The 25,095-nt window shown below is 37.6% G+C and overlaps 1 protein-coding gene across 1 annotated transcript in view; it reads left to right on the top strand.

Moving 5' to 3' along the window:
• Positions 1-24,798, top strand: part of LOC139686811 (uncharacterized) — a 100,225-nt gene extending 75,427 nt beyond the window's left edge. The window contains exons 2-5 of the mRNA XM_071583878.1: positions 17,107-17,235; positions 18,657-18,907; positions 20,711-20,935; positions 22,835-24,798. Coding sequence (XP_071439979.1) covers positions 17,107-17,235; positions 18,657-18,907; positions 20,711-20,935; positions 22,835-23,045 — 816 coding nt within the window. The 3' untranslated portion in view covers positions 23,046-24,798. The remainder of the gene's footprint in view (positions 1-17,106; positions 17,236-18,656; positions 18,908-20,710; positions 20,936-22,834) is intronic.
• Positions 24,799-25,095: the final 297 nt, after the last annotated feature.

Genomic DNA, 25,095 nt, shown 5'->3' with positions numbered 1-25,095 from the left:
TAAACCATCATATCTGCCGTGTGCCTTTGGGGGCTTTTTATAAATTGGATTTTTTGTTTTATTTTATGAATTTAATTGTGGGACGGGTTTTATTCTAATGGTCCCGAATAAAGACTCAATCAGGTCTCAAATAAATAACTCAGCTGGTGATGATGGGCTGGGATGACTGGCCCTCTGATAGAAATTTTTATCACCTGCTTTACGCCTACTATTTCTCCTACTATCTCTCAGATGAGAGCTCCAATAGTGAGCCATAGTAAAATTGAGAATCGAGGAGACGAATTTTTGCAAAATTCCAGGGCATAATGCATATGCATGAGTGAAAACAGACACATTGTCTTTGTGCTTCGAGATTCGGAAAATATGGAGTTGGGAGGCTTGCTATATACTGGATAAGGTTTATAAACTCAGTATTACGCCACTAAATTGCTTGGACTCCACGGTATTATTTAATCTGGAGATTTGCCGGTGTCTATTTCTCAAAGTTACGAAACAGTTTACAAATCCCTGGGTGGTCAATCATACATATCCGTATAATGACAAGTTAATTTGTTTCAACAGTACCAACTGAGTTAGTCAGATGGGTAACGCGACCGTTTTCTAAACCAAAGATGGCGGGTTCGAGTCCCGGCTCGGGTGGTGTACGTGGGTGTATGTGGATGTTGTATCAGCTCTGATGGTTCGACCCCCCGGAAACCTTATGAGTAGCCGAAGAGCTTATTCAGATTCCAGTAAGAGAATGGACCACTGGTGGTGTCCAGAGGGCAAAAGAAAACTCAATAAGTATACTATTCACAAAAAATGTCGTGTGGTTAAAAAGTAACGGGAATTCTGTAATTTCGCATAGTGCACGACATAGGGCAGTTCTTGCCAAAAGGTCAAATGATTAATACATAGTACTACTTACAATTTCACCACCGTTTCTGTGAAGCAATACGAAAAAAACGGCCCGTATTTGCGGCAAAAAATTCATGACTTTTGCCCCACAATAATGCATCTGCTGACACTGCTCACTGCTTTTTGGTGAAATTTTGGCCGAAATCAGCACTGTGATGATATGCCAGCATATATATTTGCCAGACATGGCCGTATACTGAATTAATATGTGAATAGTCAGTTTCCAAAATCAAGAATAGCCGTATATAATGTTTCTTATCAAAAACTGAAGAAGAGTTTTGGGGATTTTCTAGTAATTATTGATTAAAATATTCGTTTCATGGTGAATAAATTCAATTTTAACCTTGCAGCATTTTATCTGAATGCATTATAATTAAGTATGCGACAGCTAAATTATAATAAAATAAAATTCAAAATCAGCATAAAATATGTTTCCTTATCAAAGAAAGGTGAAAAAGCCTCGAAAAAGCATATTATAATTCATCTCTCACTCCTAATGAGGCCTGCATATTTATTCCTCCTTACTGTGGTCCGTTTGAATATTCGTGGATCTAATAATGGAGCCAACCCTTTAACCTCCACAGAAAAAGTCTGTTTCCCCGATTGTGTGGTAATGCATCGCCCCCGTGAGATGACTCCTCGATGCGCCAACACTTCGGCAATCTTGGGGCACTTCCTTGAGGATTCTCTCATTCCTCCACACCTTCGATTAGTCATCTCAATCCGTATGAGGGAGGCCGTAAAAGCCTTCGTCTCAATGGTAGACTCTAAGCGTTTATTTGCCTACTTGGTTTTGGCGATTGGGTGGTTGAAAACCCTGACAGAAATTTTGCGGGCGCGGGCAGTAAATAACACCTATAAGAAAAATAATTATACCATGCATTTATGCCACAACGCGCGCATAAAATGATAAAGATAAACTTAAGAAAGGATAGCTGAGCCTACGTTACGAATTGGCGTTTTTCTTCAGTTTTTTCTTCACTTTTCAGATCATAAATTTCTGGTAAAAATTAAAGATATCTTCTGAGGAATCAGATGGAATTTACTTCAACTCCAGTCGTCATACTAAACATAGAAGAGAATATTACTGACTAGAGAAAATTTCAGCCATATATCATGCGTGTGGAGGCGTTTAAGGTGCTAAAATTGCCATTCCTTTACCGTGAAACCATCATATATGATCATGCAAATCTAGAACGTTTCAATCGTATTCAAATTCAATGCATCAATCATATTCAAGCATTTTCCCCTCTAATTCACTACATGTACATGGTATCCTGCAAGGTACTGTGCGGTAGGGGTGATTCAACACAATGCACTAATGTAGAGACAAACTACTACAGCATTTGACTAAATACTTGACACTAAATGTGCACCCTTAAATATCCACTAACTCGAGGTTAGGCTGCATGAAAACAGTTAAAATTTCAACAGAATATTAAAATGCCTAATACATAATTAATGCCTTTAAAGGTAGAAGGTCAAACATGTTTTGATGGACTTTACATTGACACATGAATCTCTCTGTAAGACTTGAACCCAGAGAAATAACACGTTCTTGAGGTACCATGTGAGATATTGGGTAGGAAAAAATCAAAAGTTCATTGATGTTTATAATTATTGAAATGGAAAATGTAAGCATTCATTCAAAACGATATTATTAGATACAAATGTTAATATATAATTTACATTATAAATAAATATTTATGAGGCACCAATTTACTCTCAATACTACCGCTTATAAAATACAAAATTATTTTGCATAAATTACTGATTGACTATTATTTTCATCAAACTGCCTTAATTTGTATCGGTAATGCCTGCACTCCAGCACATTTGCGCTGGTAAATGTCACTACTCAAATTTGTAAAATCGCCTTTAAAAATGGAGATTGCAATGCACTACAACTTCTTCCCTTCGATTGATTTCCCAGACACAGTATTTAAGTAGTGTTGCCCCTTGTAATACAATTTCAGATGCCATCAAACACCGGTAGAGATGAAAATAATTATCTCGGCCTTCCAAGTTCACCTCAGTAATTAAGACTAGGTTCAAATTAATGGCGATCAACTTAGTCTCAATTATTTTTCCATAAAAAGGAGACACTGAAATAACAAGGAGTAATATTTGTATTGATCCTTCTTTAAATCAGTAAATTGAAGAAACTCACAGCACGTACATGTATATATTGAACTATTCTTTTGAGTGGTGGTAAGAAAATACTACACAAAGGCACCCATCATAATAGCATATCGAATCCTACATTCTCCATTGCTATTGATACAATGCTGCAATGATAAAATTAAAAGCCTTCACTTGGTGGAAATTACGAATATTGGATAAAAATTCGTATCCATACAACCCGGTTTCAATTTTAATCATCAAGTGTCATCCTTACTTGAAAATGAAATGCTGCATTGAAAATAAGTTGTTTAACAAAAAGATATGTGGAATGGATACAAAATTATTTTTATATTTTTATGAATGTTTTGTATTTAATCCATATAAACAGAAAAACACAAATTTTCCGTACTCCATATCAACACCGTTTCAATCTGCTTCACTTTTGAAGTGTAAAAAATTAATCAATGGTAAATGTGTCATCAATTGCAGGCGCCAGTAAACAATCATTCCACTCATGTCCTCCGTCAATCCCAAAGCCCCAGAAACGATTTTCCCGAAAAAACATACGGCACGCCAACACGCGGTATTTTTCAAATTCCCCCGGAACACCCGAAGACCACTCATTCACAAAGCTTTTGCAATCCTTATCACTTCCGTGGTCCCCAACAAGGATTTTAATCAGCCTCCTTTCTGAGGTTCAAGGGTATGAATTTCTTTCCCTTCCCAATGTCAACGAATAAGGACATCTCCGCCCTAAGCTGGGAAGAGGAAACGCTTTGAAGCCATTCTGTTCCAGCCACGCACTCGCGTGACGAGCGGGTGCTCCACATGACAGTTTGGCATTTCGATGGAGATAACGTGTGGGCTCGGCACGCCGGAAGAAACAGTCACGCGCGCGCCTTCGGGAGTGATGGGGGCAACCACTCTACACTCCTCCTCTCCTCGAACCCACCCCACTCTCTCGTCCTCGCCCCCACCCCTCTATCCAACCAAGCCCACCCCTCTCAAAACAATGCCCTTCTCCGCTCCCTGGGCAACCCCACAGACCGCACAGCACGAGAACGAGAACTGTGGAGCATAGCCCCACCTGTGAATTCCACACGAGAACAGCAGCCCACAACTCTCAACCAGGGGAGGGAGGACTGAGCTGACGTAATATCTCAACCACGCCCGAGAGGCGAGGAGGATAGGAGCTCAGGACTGTGGAATGGGGGGAGCTGAATATTTACGTGGGAGTAAATGAGTGAGCGGGAGGGGACCTTGGAGGATGATGTCTTTTTAGATTTGATTGCCACGGTCGATTGGGGGAACACGTCCCGCACGCAGAATTTTAGAAGTTGTCGGGCGATGAGGGCCCATCATCCCAGTTCCCAGGCATCCATCGCGAATAAATACCCCAAGAATCACATGCCCAACACTACCTTTATTGCAATTCCCTTCAAGTTTCTACTCACTTGTTACTCATTATTATATTCCTCTTCGACAATCACTCTAGATTGTAGTTCTTTCGCATAATATCCTCTTTCGTTTTCTTCCACCCGAACCAATTCCAAAAATAAACGTGCTCCATTTGTTCCTTATTTGATCCACCCTATTTTAGTATATTTTACTCCATCCGCTAAGTGTACATATGTAGCCTAGGATTTTTGGCATAAATTATAAATAATTAAAATTTTACAAATGATTCAAAAATTCAAAATTCCTATATCAACCATTGCCTCAACAGCCGGAAAATTTAGCCATCGTAATTTCCTCGAGATGTAAAGTAACTTTGACTCGGAGGTATTTGCGAATTGTAAGCTCAATAGCAGCAAAAATGGATGATTGAGTTTTAAGGTCCCTGAATGCCGGAGGTCATTCCGAACCGTAAACTCAAGTTGAGAAAATTCAATTACGATCCTTGAACATCTAGTTCCTCAGCGAATGTGATCCTAGGCGTTCCATGAGTTGATCTGGGAGCGCGTTACCATTGGCAATAACAGGGTAAGCGCATAAACTGGGAACGCAGCAAATCATACTTATTCCCCAAATCACGAATTCTTTCTTGCCGCATGTGACTTTTATGGTTAAAAATGTAACTATCCTCTCAATGAGCAGTCGGTAAAAACACTTTTTTAACTAATCATCCAACATAATATTCTTATGATGGTAATAATTTAGTCATGCTTCCGTGTGTGCCTTTTCTATTATTACTATCTTTGCAATTAATCTAAAATAAACCTCTGGTCACGTATTATTAACTTAATGTAGGTGTTCCTTTCGTGGAAAAATGGTAAAACAGTGCCAAGTAAGCTAATTTAATACACTAACCCTATACGCTGGAAGAGATCAGATAACTGAGTGTCTCATAACGGAGTGACCGGATGTATGATTCTCGAAGAGAGCAACACCTTGAAAAGTAAAGAAGTACGAGTGAGAGCAGTCACTTTAGAAACTCTATAAACAAAATCGATTTTAACATATTTTCCACAGCACCTAACATAAGTGTTTTATATACTTATAAGAAAATTAGGCATTCACACAGAGCATACATACCTGTACAAGTACATACTAAAACAGCACTTGCGGCAAAGTTACAACATTCATTCCTATATCTACATTAGAACGAATAAATTGTCACTGTTGACCCCATTTCCGGAGAAATCATTAAAAAAATGCATAAGGAACGACTGCCTTATCTCTTTTGTGCATGTGCTACATTTTTTAAACGTGTGCAATGAAATGAAAAAAGAAAGGGGGAAGCCTTATTTTAACAACCCATCTGAGGTTTCGTATTCATGACAGACTTCTCTCCCACTGTCCACCCGTCTTACAATTCCCCCTCGGACCCACGAACGCTCTGCGCGGAGCATAAATAGCCTGCGATCCTTGGCCCGTGTGAAGATTTCCCATCGTGCACCGGAATGTAATGGAGTAGGGTGAGAGAGAAAGGAAGACCAGAAAGATAACGGTCATTCCCCGAGTGCATTTATGTATGTGTACACACACACACACATTTATATATATATATATATATATATATATATATATATATATATATATATATATATATATATATATATATATATATATATATATATATATATATATACACACACACAGAATCGAGAAGCTAGAGTGAAAAGAAGATAGGGGTCGGAGTGGAGCTGAGGCAAAGGATTTACGGGTTGAAATATGACGAAAATGGGAAGGCAGATCTGGCTATATTTCACGCATGCAACCTTAAGGGCACCAGAAATATAGAGAGGTAGGATTATTATTTAAACGAGCAAACAGCAATATTGCAAAGAAATGTGTAACCATTGGCCACAAGACTTTACTTTTTACGCTAGCTGAGAAATCGGATTTTAAAGAAGGCACGTAATTCATTAACATTAAGGAATCTAAAAATTAAGGCTATGTAGGTAGTGATCAAGTCCAATGCTACGTAATAGGTGACTGCTACGTGTATGGAGAAACGCTACAACTGACAATTTCTCATTTCGTTTTTTCATTCCCGTTTAATTTCATTTCAAATGGCCAAAAAATCCTGATGATCTATAGATCCAATGATTCACGGTGATTACAATCAGGCACATTTTTCTTGTCGTAGAGTATCCCAGAAGTAGGACCATTGTACTTTATTCATTTAATTCTAGAATACACTTTTAACCTTACATGAAAGGCACGACTTATCTTGCAGTAATAAACAATTGATGACAGGCAGGAGTTCTCTAATACTAGCTAAAACTCTTGCTTTGCATGGGAAAATTTTGTCTCTTGGGTATCCCTATACGAGTATCCATTAATCTTAAGTAACTTGGAAATAGTGATATCTGCTATAAGTCACGCTAATTCCTACAAGACTGAGCTGTACATTAGGTCAGACGAAATAAGTGGCCTAAAAAGTTTGGGCACCATTTTATATTTTTGCTCCTGGATGAAGAACAATATGATTGCTGAACACCTCCCTCAGTTCAGACGAAAATGAATTTATACTTTCATGAGGCACATGAAATTCACATGATATCGTGGAAATAATATGTCGTTCATGATAAAAGTATGCTATTTTTCGAATACTGGCGCATATCGCAGAGTGTAAAATTTTAATATCTCTCCCGCATATTGCCAATAGATTTAATACTGCATTTACTGCCAAGAGAATAAGGCCTTCCTGGATTCGACTCGAAAAATAAGCCGTTTATGACTACAAAGTTAGATTTGTATACTATCCAATATTCAATGGTGTATTAATATAATAAATAATATTCAGGATAAAATAATACGAAAATCATCGAAATGCTTGTCTCTATGCTTCATAACTTCAACAGAAAATGGAATTACAATCTAAATTGAAGATTGAGAGAAAAGTGTAATTAGATGAGATCATAAGTTAGGGTTCTATCGCAATCACAACGTAAATGCTCCCTAAAGGTTTTTGTAAACAAAATCACCTAATAAATTTTTTTTAAGGAAAAAATATCTTTTCTAGATTTTATCCATGACATATTTGCGTGATAAAACGAGCTATACTGGAATCAAATTCGCTCTTAACATAAAGAAAGTTTTTAAACAAATGCAGAGTTAAGAAACCAGAATTTTAAATATTAGAAGACGATATTTTCATGATTCAATAATGCAAATTTTAATGCTATTTGCAAATGTTAATGTCATTTGATTATCACTTGATCGACATCTTGGAAAACTCCCAAGGAAACTCACCGTCCTTCAGGCCTGCTACGCTTGTACAAGGCGCAGTTGGCGGACGACTTTAATTCTGTTAAATAACCTCTTACACAAGGGATTAGCACATTGTGAAGCTTTCGAGATTAGCACACAAACAGGTTCTGGCTGGCATTTAGGACGGGAATAAGGAACGATTGGGATAAAATGAGGAAGGATTAAATCTCTGAACGAGGAAAATAATCAGCAAGCAAAAGTGATATTTGCCACGGGGAAGGAAATAGAATAATAAAAAAACGCTCGGAGTTCAAAAATACTATTCAAGTTTTTCCGGCGTCAAATTGTATGTAATACTAAAATGTTTCTTCGTTAAAAAAACACCGTCAATATATGGAATTCAAAGGATCTCTCTCTCACATAGGGATGTATTTTTTTTAGTGTGCATAGCTTTCGGCTATAGATCAGATGGTCCAGAGATAAAACGCGGTTGATTCATACGGATACTTCCAGCTAATCTAAGATGTGTGATTTACAGCCGAGTGTCGGAAATTTCTGAGAAAATACGGAAAGAAAATGATTCCCCCGTCCCCGAATCTTCAAATTTCACAGGTCACAAGGCTTTGCGCCAAATTAGCTCTACCCTAGCATATTAAACCGACATTTGGATTTAAGCCTCGTTAATTAGTTCCCCCGACGAAAGCTAAATGTTCATTAACATCAGAGAGAATTTATCATCCTACCATTTAATGTGTTAATAAAATAAATTAACTTTAACAAAAATACATTTAAAATGACATGTGAGCATGGTCGTACGTCATTTCTAACTCCAATTCGATACGCACGTACACTAAAACATTCCCGGATGCGAACATCATAAAATTCAATGGATATATTCTGCTGGGAATGCCATTACTATGAGCTCGACTGGGGGTCAGTCGACCTATCGTAACTTTGTGCTGCCCTATTTTGTCCTTATTAGCATTTGTCAAACCCTCGTTCAAAGAGTACGTGTGTCTTTAAAAGGTTTTCTGCTTGCATTTACTACACTTAAACATTATGAAATAGTTTTTAATGACTATGTACCAGCATCTTAAGTAAATGAATTACCTCCATCAATTTTCACTCTGGTTAGCATAAAGCTGCCTACGTTTTAAATATGGTATCAATGTTTCAATATATGTCACCTGAATTGTTTAAAAGTACGATTTTTTCAGGTATGATGTGTTAGGTCCCCGTTAAAATGCTAAAATACCATCTACATTTCCGATGTTAAGTTACCACGATAATTCTCTAATTACACAGTTTTGAGGCTTCCGATTAAAACAATGTCTATACATGTATATTTTTCATTAGCTGATCCTGGTAGTAATACGGCTGCATTGTAATTACGATAAGAGAAGTTAATGGTTAGTAGAATTAAGGACACGAAGACATTATACAAATATCCTTCATCGATAATAGTGTTCACTACGTGTCTTCTAGCACTGTGAAATACTTCCTTTGAAATTAAACCGCTCATTCAATCAAAAATTATGAATTTACAATCACTTTATTCGTTGAAAATCGTTCAGTAATCGGAAATAAATTAAGACGTTAAATAGAGCATTAACAAGAGGAATACACACCTCAGAGATTTATCGATTTTCATTTCATTATTCAAATTTCAAGACCCGAAATTACCGCAGAAGTTTTTTTTAAACTCTCCTCGTGAGGTTGATTCAGAAATACCTTCATGAGAGGGGAATGGGGATCCGGATTCCTTCTCGTATTTCGCGTCTTCCCGGAAGAACCCGTTTCATTCTCAGCAGACTCCGAGCGCTACTACATTCTTCCCTCTCTCGGCCATGTGTTTTTGAGATAGGTCGTGGTTCAGGCGCATGAGCTTCCGAGATAAAGAAGCATGCAATAGCAAAATGTTTCCAAATCCAGCCATATGTCACATGTCCAGTGGAGTGCCTATCGTATTTGAACCCAGCACCACATGTTCCGCGGTCGGTCTAGCCACTGGAATACCACAACCCAAATATACATATTTGTAATGCCCATGCTGGCCATTTCCAGTGTATAGCAGTATCGTGGTTCTTAAGATTTTATCATTCTAACCCAAACTCATATTTTCTAAAATATCCAGGCTACGCAAGTTCCTTAACGATGATTTCAATCAAAAATATGAATCTGAATGAAAGAAATACCGCTCGTTACTGAAAAAGGTGAAAGCAATCAGCCGCTAAAATGATTTTCCTAACCCAACCAGTCCCACAGATTAGCGCTCGTGACGCTGGACAGCACTCTTACGTGTTTCACTTCACCATTCATTCATTTTCCAAGGCGTGGGCTTGTGGATCGACGCCCAGAGAAACGTGGCGCCGCATACCATCCGCCCAGGATGCTAAGTCAAACGATTCAGGGACGCTTTTCTCCCCACGGAAAAGTCAAGCGTCACGGAGCGATTTAATTGCTTCTCTTTATTTGAGCCGGAAGGTCATCGTCCCTTTTTCGGAAATCAAACACGGAAAACCGAAAGCGCTCGAGAATATTAAAGTTGCCTCCATATTGAAATTTCGGGTTGTCAAAACTTTCAATCGCAACCAGTGGAAATGAAGGTTTCCAATATATAGCACTTATATTCAGATGGCATTATTAGTACCCAACTCCTCCTCTCTTCGAATGAAGGCAACCTAATCCATGTGAAGTCAACTGGAAAGTTATATCTCTAAAATAAATAATTTCTCATAATTCTTGGCAGCATAAAAAAATTCGAAAATATGAGTCATTAATGAAGAAAAATAATCACTCCAAGTGATTCAAAATGTTAAGCATCTTCTAAAAACACGGTTTGCCGAAAGGGTAAAAGAAGACCTTGGTAATTGTTTTAAATCTACCATCTCAGTATTTCCTGGGTGAATAAATGCCCACTAACTAGGATTACTTTATTAAAAGAACAATTATTTGCTCTCTGATTGCGTTACTGTTAACTAAAGACCACTAAAAACGAAATGAAGAATACTTGATAGGAATTACGTAGATGATCATGACAAGTGATTATGAGGGTGATTACTAGAATAATCCACTTTTGTCGCTAACGAGCCAGTATCTCAACTCATTTCCATACGAATTCCTGTAGTTGCCATCAGCCAAAAAAACTACGAAGGTCGCTATGATAATATCGTGAACCCTTTTCGAGGTCAATGGTCTAGGGTTTATCAGGCGGCTTCCTCGTAGTAGACAAGCCGTCATTCTTCTCTCATTATTCTCATCCATCCATTTTTACTAGCATTTTAAATATGCTGTTCGATTAATATTTGCAGGATTCAAGAAGCGTTTTTAACCTTATTCGAAAGATAGGAACAGAAAGAGAAGTCGCCATGCAAGCTTGGAGAAGGAGCGACAGAGTTATCATTAGTATCTAGAGCACTTATCAAAAAATTATACCGTGGTTATAGTTGGAGAGTGCAGTGTGCCGTAATGGTCCCACTATTATCAAATATTGAAGAAGTAATTTTTACAACACACTGAAATATTGTGTTCAATTCCCTAACTGCTACATAAACGCTCACGTACTTGCAAGACCATTTTCCGGATAAACCGAGGGTTACTCGAATTTCTAAGGTAAAGTAAGGTCCAGTTAAGGTTTAGATCATCACGTAAAAGTCTTTGTTTGAAATAGAATTACGAAGCCAAAAAAATTACTTCAGAGTAATGCTCCAGTCTGATTTTTTTGGCTCTACATCAACTTCGCCTTTTTTCAGTTACACCGACATTCCATTGATTATTTTCCATTACGTTCAACATATTGCCTAATTACGAGAACTTTTTCAATTGACCAATTAAAGATCTTTCTAGCCTCATAGTTAACATTTTTCAAGAAAATGAAGCTGGAGAGCTAATTTTATTTCATACTCAGAACTGCCAAAGTAAAAATATGCTAAAGAACAACGGTAAATATGGAAGAAAACAGATTTGTTTATGTGAAACGTAGGCACTTACTGTTAGGAGAGAGTTCATCCCAATCCACGAGTAAAAACTTCTTTTGGCGGGGCACTTCATCAGGTAAATGAGTCGTCGAACCGCAACACACCCTGGCAGCTTCTAAGGAAACTAAATCGGACAGGCAACTCGGTCCGGTCATCGCGGCTCACGAAGGTATACAGGCGGAATGACGATACCTTATAACTTGCAAAGGATAAGATATTCCCCTACGAATAATTTTTCACTGATGTGGAACCGTGAAAATTATCGAGCAGTCTTGCGGCTGTCGATGTAACCGCCTGATATAATTGAGAGATAATGGCGAGAGATAGAAACATAAGAACATGATTCAGCAAAATTCGAAACAATTAGATCGCATTTAATTTTTGTAACTTATCTTTTATGTAGACATAATGTGAATTTAATTTATGTAACTTGAATTATAATTCAAAAGGCATTTTTTATTATTTTCAGAGAAAATAAAACTCTTTCAATTAATACAGTCATTTGTATTATGAGATTCATTACAAAGAGCTACCAGTAGGCATCTGAAAAACCAATATGCCGATGTGAAAAAATACATCACAGATATAAGTGAACCTGTTTACTACAAATAATCAATCTACGTCCGACTTTTAGTTACGCATGTTTCAACAATTGTAGCTTTTTAAGAAAGCAGTTTAATTCCGGGAAACAAACAAATACCATATTGTAATTCACAGAATGCATAGCAATCTAAATTTTCAGGTGACACGTTTGCTTCCCAGAATGAATATACACAAATAAATTTCCCTTGCCATAGTTTGGATTTTTGCTCATGAAATATCTTAAAACGACACAATTTAGCTCAAACAGTCAACTCAAAAGTCAACAAAATTTAAAAATATTAGACCGTTTCTTCGGATCACAAGAGTATTCAGAGGCGCGATTGTTTCATGCAAATATTACAGTAATTTTCATATCTTGCAATTAACAAAATGAAGAACGCTATCAAAATAGTAGCATCTTAGCCTAATAACATTAAGTGCACATTATTCAGAACGATAATATTTAATAAACCAACTCAATGGTATTTCATAGGATCTTCCACAACTCGCCCTTACTTTTCTGTCATTAAACCATGAAGCTTCATAAAGCTAAATTACGAGTACTTGCACATCTTGTCTACATAACGTAATCCACTTTAAAATATACCATTTATTAATTTACTAAAAACAAAGAAAAACATAATCAAAACAGGTTTTAATAATGCAGGCAAATAATCTAATAATACATATTAAATTATACAAAAAAATATAAAAACTACAATTTCATAGTAAGAAATTACCTTAGCCTTCGTAAACATGTATCATAAGCATTCTATCAAAAAATGGACGGAATATAGAAGTATCAGAGTATCAAATTATGTTTGATTTCACATTTTATATTAACTACATTAATTATAATCCACATGGTGAAACAACCTCTAGGTTTATTTAATATCAGAGACCTTGCCTGTGGAAAATTTTTGATTGCAACTATAAAAGTTATTGATAATAAGTCATAGCAACATTTGACTGGACGTGTATAGTCACAAGCTCGATATCCTCATGCGTCTTCAACATTTCTTCTATTGGCATATCATTCTATAACAATACACTACGTAATCAGTTCCCATAGCTTTAGACTATTAATGATGAATGGACTAAATGTGCAAAAGTATAATGATTAATAGAATGATATTGTGAGAGACGACAAAGAATCCCTATATTGGTTAATGATCGTGATCAAAACATTACGGAAACAGATCAGGATATTACGGCTACTGCACTACATTACATCATTCGCATCATATTGAAATAGCAGTTTTTAGGGGAGGCGAAATTTGCGCCATTAGAGATGGATGGGAAAGGAAGGGTGGAGAGAAACCCGGCGTCGGCATTAGTCTACTCTCTTAACGAAAGGCGCCAAGGGGTCCGCAGGTTAAGGTCCCATCCCGAAGGCCCACTGACTCAAAGTGCCCTCCAAAAAGCACCTGAAGTAGGGATCGGGAAACCCTGTAAAATATCTGTCGCCACCGCGATTCGATCTCGGGCCCTCTGGATGAGAAGCCCGTACGTTATCCACCGCACCATTCCGATCTACGGATAATGTAGAAGTTTTGTGCCACTGAGGTAAAATGGGAATTCGCCTTAAATTCTTTTCATAAAAAATCCCTTAGTAAAAACCTATCGATATATTTTATAAACACTGGGAGTTACACCATATAGTATAAAATAGTGAATAATAAAATGCCAATACTGATTTCCTTGGTAGCCTAAAACCCCAAAGCTAAGTCTTTAAAAAAACATATCGACCCATCAATAAAGTTAAAGTAAAATTTTCTATATGATAAAAATGATTGTTTTAGCTTCTAAGAATAAAAAACCACAGTTATCAAGCCAAAGGTGGTTTTCTACGTAAAAGTACCTAGTACTAATCCCCTAGAGAGCAAACAGCACTAAGTACAACGGCGTGTGGGATTCACATATCACGGCTAGGGTAAAATTCCCTGTGACGCCAATGGTTTCTCAAGTTATTCTGGAACCGGAAAAATCACACAGCTTGTGTAAAGCTGAGGGCGCCCAGAGGCAGCCCCGAGACCTCCGGTAGGTACGTATTCCAACGCTCAACCCATTGGGCTACCATGTCCCTTCTAAGAATAATAAAACAGTAAACAAATAAATGGGCTAAACACAAATATTTAAATCAAAATTAACGAAGGAAATAAATGGAGACCTTAGAGAGACAAAATGGTTATGAGAAATTTCAGGGATCATTTGGGAAGTCTTAGATTCCCTGTAATTAAATGAGGCCGGGTGAATACAACACGCTTCCCAGAAATTTAAAGATTAAAGACCTCGCCGGATCACTCCAATGACAGCCATTTTGTAACAACTCCAGGCGATGCTCGTTAGAGAAGCTTAAGCACAATGCTCGTGAATTTAAATGCTTTTTTTAATTATGAAGGTCATCTTTCCGGCTAAAAATACTACCGAAGCGATATCATTTATTTTTCTTTTTACGATAAATCCGGGTATCTGCCATGAACACGACTTTTTGATATCCACCTATAGCCATTAAAAAACATAAAAGCGATTTCTACAGTATAAATTGTTGGTTCTCGCCAACCTCCTCCCCCAAACGAGCCCTCGGGGCGACTAGCAGGTAAATATCTGCTTCCTATGAGGTAGATATATTCCCTGCAAGTTGATATATTCCTAGCCCTACGTTGGACGGTTTAGAGGGCGGTTCAAGAAAGTTGAGACTAATGAGGAAAGGTAGAGCAGGACAAAATTAGGTATTTACGCTGTTTCTATATTATTTTGCTGGTAAGAAATAGGAGTCCCTAAACTTAATGGTTTGAATATATAATTCTCCCACTTTATTTTCGTCCTCCAAACGCCCTTTATAAGTCGGCTAAGAATGACTGAGTGAGCCTTAGGAATGAACTTACATACATTAGAATTTTTTTAATGATATTACTCTAGATTTTAATACTCTTTTCTAAATATTCCTAACTGGATTCCAAAAACATAGCCATTGTATATTTAATCTTAATATTAACTTTCAGTGAAGCAGGATACCCTACGACAAATAATTTTGAATCCATTAGTAAATCTATACCGTAATAATTGAATACACTGGACATTTAAAATACCTAACTGATAAAAGCAGACCTAAGCTATCGAAACGTTTATTAAAGATCTATTAGCTTTCTTTGAATTTTTATTTTATCACAAGGATGGGTACTCTTATTTACTGCTGGATGATTAACCAAATCGCTTACTGTTTAGTCAACCCCGACTAGTTCTCATTGTCTCCATTTTCCATACTTCCCAACATTGCATTCTCGTAACTCTCAACTTTGCCACCTCCCTTCCAACTTTTCACCCAAACATCCCCACTCTGAAGAACAACGAAAATCTTTCCCGTGAATTAGCATAAAATAACTTGGTCACTAATCTTTCCGTTAATTACTACCGCTCTTCAGCGCTAATTACTTCCAAAATAAAAATGATTGGCGGCAAATTATAAAATACAAGAACCTTGAAGAGCAAACGTGAGACCACATGACTCCCAGACCGTCACGCGAAAATAATTTAGAGATAAATGTATGCTGCAGACGTATAATCGAGCTGCACTCTAATCTGTTCCCAAGCCCTGATTGCGCACTCGGCCAACCGAACGTAAAATCCTCCTCTATTTTTCAAAGAGGCTCCAACCGCTCGGGAAATAATAATTCATTGATATATAACCTGAATGACAAGTAAAATTTATACTTAAATTTAGATGACTAATCTTTCGTGACTTTTCAAATCATAGGCCTCATGAAGGGATTTCTTTTAGACAAAAACTTAAGAGTGTTTACTTAGAAGTGAATCGACCGGTTAGCTACTTCAGTTATTCCTTGAGGCAACTATAAGAAATAACTAATCTTGGATACTCGTAAACATAAGTTTTGCGAGCAAGTTGATAAAAGAAATGGATTCATTAAAGGCATTCTTGGAAGAAGTGACTTAAAGATTACTGAAAAGTGGTCATCTTGATCTCAGATTCAATTCAATGCAGCTGCCCAGAGTATAGTATCCGCAAAAGCAGAATTCTCTGATGACTTGGAGAAATGCCGATTTGAGCAACCTATTTCCATATGACAAAACATTTTAAACTAGGTTTGAACAGTTGAAAACATTAAGAGAGGATGGAGAGACTTGCATCTCAAAGAATCTCTCTGGAAGCTAACTTCTATTTGCCAATTAGATCACAAATACAAATTTAGATGAATATCTACCAGAACCGATAAACTAAGGTATGCTTACTTATCAGAAAATAATTAATGGGAGTACATTTAAGAAATGTGTTTCTATTCCAATTCCTTACAATCCATTCCCATTCTGACGGTTATCTCTAACCATTCATAACATACACAGTTCGTTGGATTTAAGGGTGCTTGTTTGTGCGTACAGGTACACTGTAAAAAACTGTCAAATTACTCTGGCTGAATATTAATTGGAATATATACAGGTTACACATGTAGACCCAAAACAAATGTTGTCGCATTCGTTATTACCTAAAAACCTAAAAAAAAAGAGATTGACGAAAACATTACATATTCGAATTCAGGACGAATTGAAAGATGCCCAGTAATAAAACGCACACATATTAAAAAACAGAAAGTAATGTGAATCAAACAACCAAAGATAAAAAATCAGTACTTAAAATTTCAACTGCAATTTTAAGAGTAAAATTAAGTGAGAAACGATTATTGATAAGAGTAATCCCCAGACATCACAAAAACCGTCAAACTTTCGTTGTTTCATCCTTTGATCATTTTTTGGCAACAAATGGATTATGCCATAATCATATATTTTTATAAGGTGGACGGAAAACAAGCCTTTTTCTCTTCTAATGCTTTTGTCACTGTACCACCCACAGGTGTTGCTAGCCGTTGCGTTGGTGATGAAGGAAACAGACGCAGCGTCAGCAAAGGGCGGATGGAGTGAAAAGCCAACGCAGTACCATATACAAACCGACGAAGGCCCCGAAAGGTTCTTCAGATATCAGGTGAGTATAGCTCCAGCCCAATGGATTTCTGAGCTAACTAGGTTTGGGTGAAGGAAGGACGGAATGGATGGTTTACGGGTCAAAAGCACAGGAAATTTAAAAGGGTGAAAATTTTAAATGCTGATGATAGAAAGGGCTATGAGGATTTCCTGGTTGAGGTATGAAGGGTGGGAATAACTCGGAAATGGCAAAATGACGATGGCCAAACAGCTTGTGGCAGAAAAGAGGCCTACAGGAAATTAAAAAAGTGTAGTTAATAGTCTGATTGATATAAAGGATTCAATGTTATTAAATAAAATAAAACAAATCATAATATTGTAAAATATAGTAAAGCAACAAAGAATAATTTATATATACCAGCAATTACTTTCTACAAAAAGAAAACAAAAGAAGATATATTTAATAAATTTCTCGGGAGCTTAATATATTTATAAGTGAGGCTATAATTTATGTTAAAGATATGCAGCATAGGGACAAAATAATTTAATCTTTTGGCCTACAAGAATTAATAATTTCACTGTAGTAGTAAAGTTATCAGGCTACTATTATTACATTTGAAGTAATATTAATTTCATGCAGCAACAGAAAGAAATAATAATAATAATAAATTATAATTAGTGCATAAGCACTAAAATAAAATGGTTCCAAATTAAAATTCATTAAACTGTGGTCTACGAATTATAATGTTTATTTTCTTCTAGAATTTACAACACTTAGTCAACCTTTCCACGTATTTAATTAGTTAATGGTTAAATAATAATTACGACAAATGATCTTCCCATTAAGGAGGTTTTATCAATGATTATTGCGAAAAAATATAAAAAATGAGGTCAGTATAATCATGTATCAACTACCAGGAAGGGATAAAGGAAGAGTAAAATGATCGCCTGGGGAGGGCAAAGGACTCCCGACTTTGATTTGGTGACGATTCGTGGGTATGTATCTTCCAACAAAAGATACTTAGTTTGAATTGTTCCACAAGTTGTTATTCCGTTGGTCTCTTATATGGTGTGGGAGTGATAGAGCATACACCATTCATGAACAAATATGAGTTCATGCGTGCAAATGAATATATATTCCATGTACACAAACACACACACACGCGCCCACAAGCATAAGTGTTTTACATTATATGACTGAGCACTGCTTTTTAAATTAAAAATATTTTCGGGCGCACTGCTTCTGCTTCATTGTGATCACGTCTCGCGCGAATGAAAAACGTGTAATAGAACCTACCAGTACCAGTATTTATCTCTTATTTTACCCCCTTAGCGGTTCACTAAAGGTTATTGATTCTTAATTTGTACCTGGGTAGGTTTACCGCAGCGAAATCAAAATTACCTCTGAGCAAAACATAGGAGATACTCCTAACAACACGCGACTTTTCGCACCTTGTTATCTTCCAAAATTCCCTCTTTCAGACGTTCACTGGACAGTACCGAAAGGAGAAAAGACTTGAAGATGGGACCGTAGTTGGGACGTATGGCTGGGTGGACCCCAACGGAATGCTACGCCTTCAGGATTACGTGGCAGACAACGCCGGTTACAGGGTGGTCAAGAGCAGGAAGATCTTCGTCGGGACCAAAGAGGCCCCGGCAATTTCGCCCTCTGCTATTGCTCCTTTGCCCACAACCCCCGCTCCACCCGTCACTACGGCAAGGCCACCTTACAGGTGAGAAAGGGGGCGCGAGGAATCATAGCAACAAGGTGCACCTCAGGTTCCATCTGCGAACTTAACTAATTTCGTAGAATACCCGTAACCGACGTACAAGTATCTTGGCAGTGAAAAACTCCTCCTTCAGTAAATATTTTTCCCCACCGTATGAAAAAATGGCGCGCTCAAATGCTACGTGCCCTTGAATTTCTACGATAAGTTAACTTTAGCACTGCCGTAAGACTTTTTTTCCAGCGAGCGGCAATTTTAGTCGAATCTGCCTATCGCATTGTGCCATTGCAATTTCACTAAAATACCAGAAGTCAACGTTGCATTAGCAAGTACATTACGGACGTTGCATGGATCATAATATAATTACACGTATTAAACACGGATTGGCCTCCACTTCATGAAAGAGAATTAATTTGGGAAAATGAGGAGGCATAATCTGCATGAAATTCGGCAGGACCGCATGAAATGCATGTCGGGAACTAAAAAAATAATATTTTGAGGATATTATTCTACTAAAAGAATAATATCCTTCGAATTCAGATTTAAACAGTAGATACACATATCTGGGTACCAGAGAAGAGCCTAATTTTTAATGTTTCGACCAAGAAATATAAAAGATTTGAGAATAATATTTTCGTTTGACCCCTAACTTTTATTGATCCTTTGCCAATGCAGTGAAAAGCTACATGAAGAACATTTGAATGCAAATGAAATGAAAACCATGCGTCCAGAGTACGTTCGATTTGCACATTAGCAGGGAGTTACCTACTCCTGGTGTGTTTGGAATTATTCATTAACTTACAATTCGAGAATTTAATAATAAAATAGCGAATTTCGCAATAAAGGATTCACCTTGACCGGAAATTGAACCCGAATTCCTCGATTTCCGGTTTAAGTGGCTATAACACTCGGCCGGGAACCGACATGATTTTTACGCAGGGAAATTTTCATATTTGTGTGCACATTAGTAAGCGACTCCTCTGAAGTCACTATTACGGCATTACCCACAGTTTCTTTGCATAATTCATTTAGACGAATGAGCAAGTTCTCCATTCCCATGTGGCTTGCCGCAGCGCGGATCGTTTGGAAAAATCAACTAAGCACAGGGCACCAACTTATGCATAATTTCGTGACACGATCAGTCAAGAGTGTACCCAGACAGGGCAATCTCAAGGGGCATAATGATACCAAAATTCCCCATACTTACGGGACGCAAGGCTGAGAGAAGGGATTAGCTGAACTCAGAGAAAACATTCGAGGCGACCTCTTAAGAATTCAAAGTCAGCTCTGAGAGTAAACAAAGTAAAAAGTACCATCATTGGGATCAGTATCTCTACAAGTAAGAGGCACTCCGAGTGACGCTTCTATTGAAAAGGCAATAATTAATATATCCAAGATTATCTAATACTTGTAAGTCCAAAACACTTAAACAGACAATTGAAAACTTAACTTTACTGCAATATTACCGAGGTTTGTATCATTATTTTTGTACATATAAGTAATAAAAAGAAAGCTTCACTGTTTTATGGGATGTGGTTGTGTCTTTTAGGTGAGGAGAAAAATGTATACATATTAAGTTCGCGTCAACCCGAAACCTACCCTAAACGATAGACTATAAAATAATAATAATTCTTCAGGGAGCATACCAAAGTGTAGCTCATAAGACCACATTCTTGAACAGGCAGTGAAAAACTTGACTGGAATATTACTGAGGCTCGTATCTTTATTTTCCTCTAAAAAGGCTGCATTATCGAGCACCATGTTGAACTGTACACTTACTGTGCACCATGTTGAACTGTGAACCCACAGGCCTCCACCTACAGTGGCACCGGCATACGAGCAAGGACTAGGACCAACAACTTACCGCCCACCCTTCGTGTATAGCAGACCGACAGATTACGACAGCAGCCCACAGACCGATCACAGACCACCAACCACTTATGTGCAGAGACCATCATACCAGAATGATGGATATGAGCAGAATTCCGTCTATCCGGAATACGATGGAGTCTCAACGTACCACAATGGCTTCAGGTGAGTGACTTTGTACTTAAACAATGATAATCAAATCGATATAAATCTCAATGCTACAAGGTTATGTTTTTATATTGGCCCAAAATATGTGCTGCGAATAATTGGAAGGCAAATATGAAAAATTGCCTGTTTCACATACTAAAAATAAAATAAAAACTTCGGAATTTTCCCACTGGAGAATCTTTAGTGTGTGAACAAAGCGATTGGACGTCAGACGTCAACTTCAGAAATATGTTATCCAAAATGTACCATATCGAAAAAATCCATAAAGCAGTATATCTAGTTTGAAACATGGAATAGCGACACAATTATCCCACTCTCAACTCAATGGGGATGGTTATTAGGGAGACCCTACAGCTGAAGTCGCGGTTAGGGGTAGGTGGTCAGTTCTGGCAGAGGTAAGGTGTTCAGAGAATGGTAGAGGGGTGGAAAAAGAACCGGCGTCGGTGTTAACCTACTCTTAAGGAAAAGTGCCAAGGAGCCACACTTCGTGGTCCCGTCCGACGACAGTACATTCCACTTGAAGTCTCTCCGCAAAGCACCACAAGTAGGGATAGGAATACCTCGGAAGACACCTGCCACGGCTGATATTCAAACCCCGGCCCTCGGGATTGGAAGCCAGTAAACAATTCACCGCACGAAACCGATCCCCGTTAACTAAATGCTCGAAAGTAACGATCAGGATAAGATTTTTTTTTAACCTGTCTTTCACAGGATTATACAACCCAGGACCTCTGCATGGAATGGGAAGCAGACATGGCACCATCCAAATCTGAATTAACATTTAGGATTATTACTGTTCCGGAATATTTCCTCATTTTCTAGCTATTCTCGCAGAGGTTTCATTTATCCGAAGATGAAAATTCAATAAGTCTGACAAGAGAAACACTCTTGTACTCCAATAAGGTATTAGCTCTAGTATGTATTTAATCCAAGGGTTATCGGCCGAGTCACACATTGAGAATGAATGCTGGGCAAACTCCAGCCAGGAATAGCTGATTATAAAGTGGCGGTGCATGTCGACCCTGAAGCATGGGGAAGTGGCTGATCAATGTTCAACATGGGAAATAATAAAAAGAGTAAAACCATAAATGAAGCATTAGGAGAGCCAAATGTTACCTTATTCTCGCCATCCCATTTGTGGGCAGTGAGAGGAGAGAACGGATCACAAAATCTAATAGATATTTAATTTATTTCTCTCACATTTCGCTTACGGCCAGTTCTAACAATTTTTCTACACAACTTGATATATGAAATCAGGCCAACTTACTAAAAATCCCAATAAAAATTATTTTCATAGATCCAGTCTAGTTTTTCTTACTCTTCACTTTAGTTTTCATATCGTAAGAAACAACTATATCAGTTTTTGCCGTAGCTTATTTCAAAATAGTCTCCTGGCATTGCATGATATCTTCTCCGTGGACATAGACTGTCAGGTCTGCCAGGTCACAATAAATATAAGCATACTGAATGTTAAAGCATATCAATTACCACGGCAGAATATCATCTTCCCCTGATAGTGTCATTTCTTTCCATAGTTCATAGTTCCGTGCCTTTAATAAAGTAATTTTCTGGCTTTTCTATCACTAGTCCTCAATGATCCCAAAGGAAACCAGGATTTTCAGATTTTACAGGTTTGATGCAAACTCTGTTTGTGCACCTCCTGAGGTCTTAACTTTGAATTCCAATAAATCCAAGATCAATGATCCCTGGTATAAAGTTACTTATACTCTAGTAAAAATTCCACAAAGAGTGATATCTTTGAGTCACATTAGTTTTAGATCAATTTCTCATTGCAACTATTGAGAATATTTAATTTGCTGATCAGATAACATTTTCTCCGGACTTAAACGGACAATGCGAGGAGTAACTAATATTTGTGAGTCGTTTTCTTTTCAGGTACTTCCTGCCGAGACAATACCACGAGGAGGAGACCTCACCCTCTTCCGGAGGAGACGTACGATCTGGGAGCTTTGGCTACATTGACCCATTCGGCATTCGAAGAGTCGTATACTACAACACCGCTCCGGGTACGGGCTTCCAGCATCGGAAGAACAACCGATATGTGGGCTTCAACGCAACGCCATACGACCCCAGGCCCTCCTACTAAAAAGACTCAGGAAGAAGCGGGCATGGCAATAGTGCGAATGAAAACTATTTTTATAGGTTGCCTTCCGCGATAAAACAATTTCCAAAAATCGCCCGCACGGATACCGAATCGCTCGCGCGCTAATGAAGTAGGTAAACCGCGAAACAAAATCAAATCGCAGTACGTACTCCCAATTCCTTCGGGAAATTTGGTTTTTTCACCCAAAACGCATAAAGAGTACATCGATTCAAATTTATACTCCACGAGTTCCAATATGATCTCCAGGGTGAAGTTATTAAAATCAAAAGACCCTCAAATCGGTCCCAGGGACCGAAAAATTATACGGATTACTTTTTTTAAGTTAATATTACTACGTCCAAGCCAATTGGATAACATAATATGTATGTATATTATACTCGAGTATACTATATCGAGTTTTGTAAATCGGCGCGATTTTCTGTCGCCAAACCAAAAAAAAAAATATCGTCGTCCATAAATTCGGACATTTGATGAAAGCTGAACGCGGAATTTTTAAACGCCAAAAAAATCACCGCGAAAGCTAAGTAACCGATCGAGCTTTAACATTCGCTTCTAATCGAAGGGGGTAACATTAAAATATAGAAGACTTAGCCGAACAATAAAAACCTCGTGGTGAATGCGCGTCGCATCTTCCATGACGCCGAGCGTACTTATTCTTATTCCTCCTAACAAGTAACAAAAATAATTAAAAGCGAACAGTAAACCAAGTCGGCGGTGGATCAAAGGAAGAGAGTGAAAGACTCTAATAGAAGTACCTTATGCAGAGAAGTGGATGCCAAGGAAGGCAGCAAAGGTGGTCGAAAGGAGGAATTTGATTCTGATGGAGGGAACAGAGAACAATGGCTATATGGCAATCATTAATTTAAGGTCCTCCAAAACCCGTCGACTTCTACAAGTGCCATGTGAATCGCAGAGTGCATGCCGAGAAAAATGTACGGATCTCGTAAACCGTCGCACATTCCAAATGGTTATTGCTTCTTAGTTAGACACTGATGTTTGCCTCGCATGTGATCAGTTTGAATCCCACCAAGGTGGAACTGTCGCCCACATATGTTTGAAGAGTTAATATTCTGGAAACATACTAAATTTAATGAAATTATGACTTTGATGTTTTGACCGATAAAAGTTAGAAAATTGAACATATTTCCAAACTCACCGTTATTTTACTTGAATATCTCATTTGCTTCCCCCGTCAGGCCATTTCAAAATTTCCAGGAAAACTGATTATAGGGACGATTTTCTTAGAAACCGAAATCAATCAGAGAAGTAAAATCAGGTCCAAAGAAATCACTTCGATACCAAAAACAATTTTGCTTCCGGTAGGAATAGGTTCAAGCCTTTGTACTCGAAAGTTTATGGAACATATGACATTTCCGTAGTTTGGGTTATCCGCTTTAAGTTTACCTTTCATCAAGAAGAATATCACCCACAAATATTTCCCTTTTCTAGTAAATAATTGTTACAGCATTAATGGGGCAAGAAACACTCGCCGATTCGCTGATACATTTTTTATTGTCCGCAATTTTTCCCCCCCTTGAGTTAATTTATTATTTTTTTGATAGCGTATAAGTTTTCATTATTTTTCATTCCGTGGTCATTATTAGTGTGGCAAAGTGGAATGGACTCCGGTTTCGAGATCCGTAAAATACAGCCTGGTTTTTACGTAGCTGTTTTTTACATGATTTCTCGTTGTTGAATCGTTTAGTGTGATGTAAATAAATATTTTTAAGTAATATATTTTTTGTTTCATTAAAAAAATATCTGACCCTGTTTTTTTAAGTAGAATAGACTCCGGTTCCGAGATCCGTAAAATACAGCCTGGTTTTTACGTAGCTGTTTTTTACATGAGTTCTCGATTTGAATCGTTTAGTGTGATGCAAATAAATATTTTTAAGTAGTATATTTTTCTTTCACTAAAAAAATATCCAACCCTATTTTTCCAAAATATAACAATGAAAAATGTGTACGGAAAATGAGATGTGCTGCAGGATTCACAAGATCATAAACTGGTCGAGTATAACCTCCGAAAGAA

The sequence above is a fragment of the Hetaerina americana genome, unplaced genomic scaffold (assembly GCF_022747635.1).
Source record: "Hetaerina americana unplaced genomic scaffold, ioHetAmer1.1.p SCAF_15, whole genome shotgun sequence".
Lineage (NCBI taxonomy): Eukaryota > Metazoa > Arthropoda > Insecta > Odonata > Calopterygidae > Hetaerina > Hetaerina americana.
This window is presented reverse-complemented; position numbering and strand designations above follow the sequence as displayed.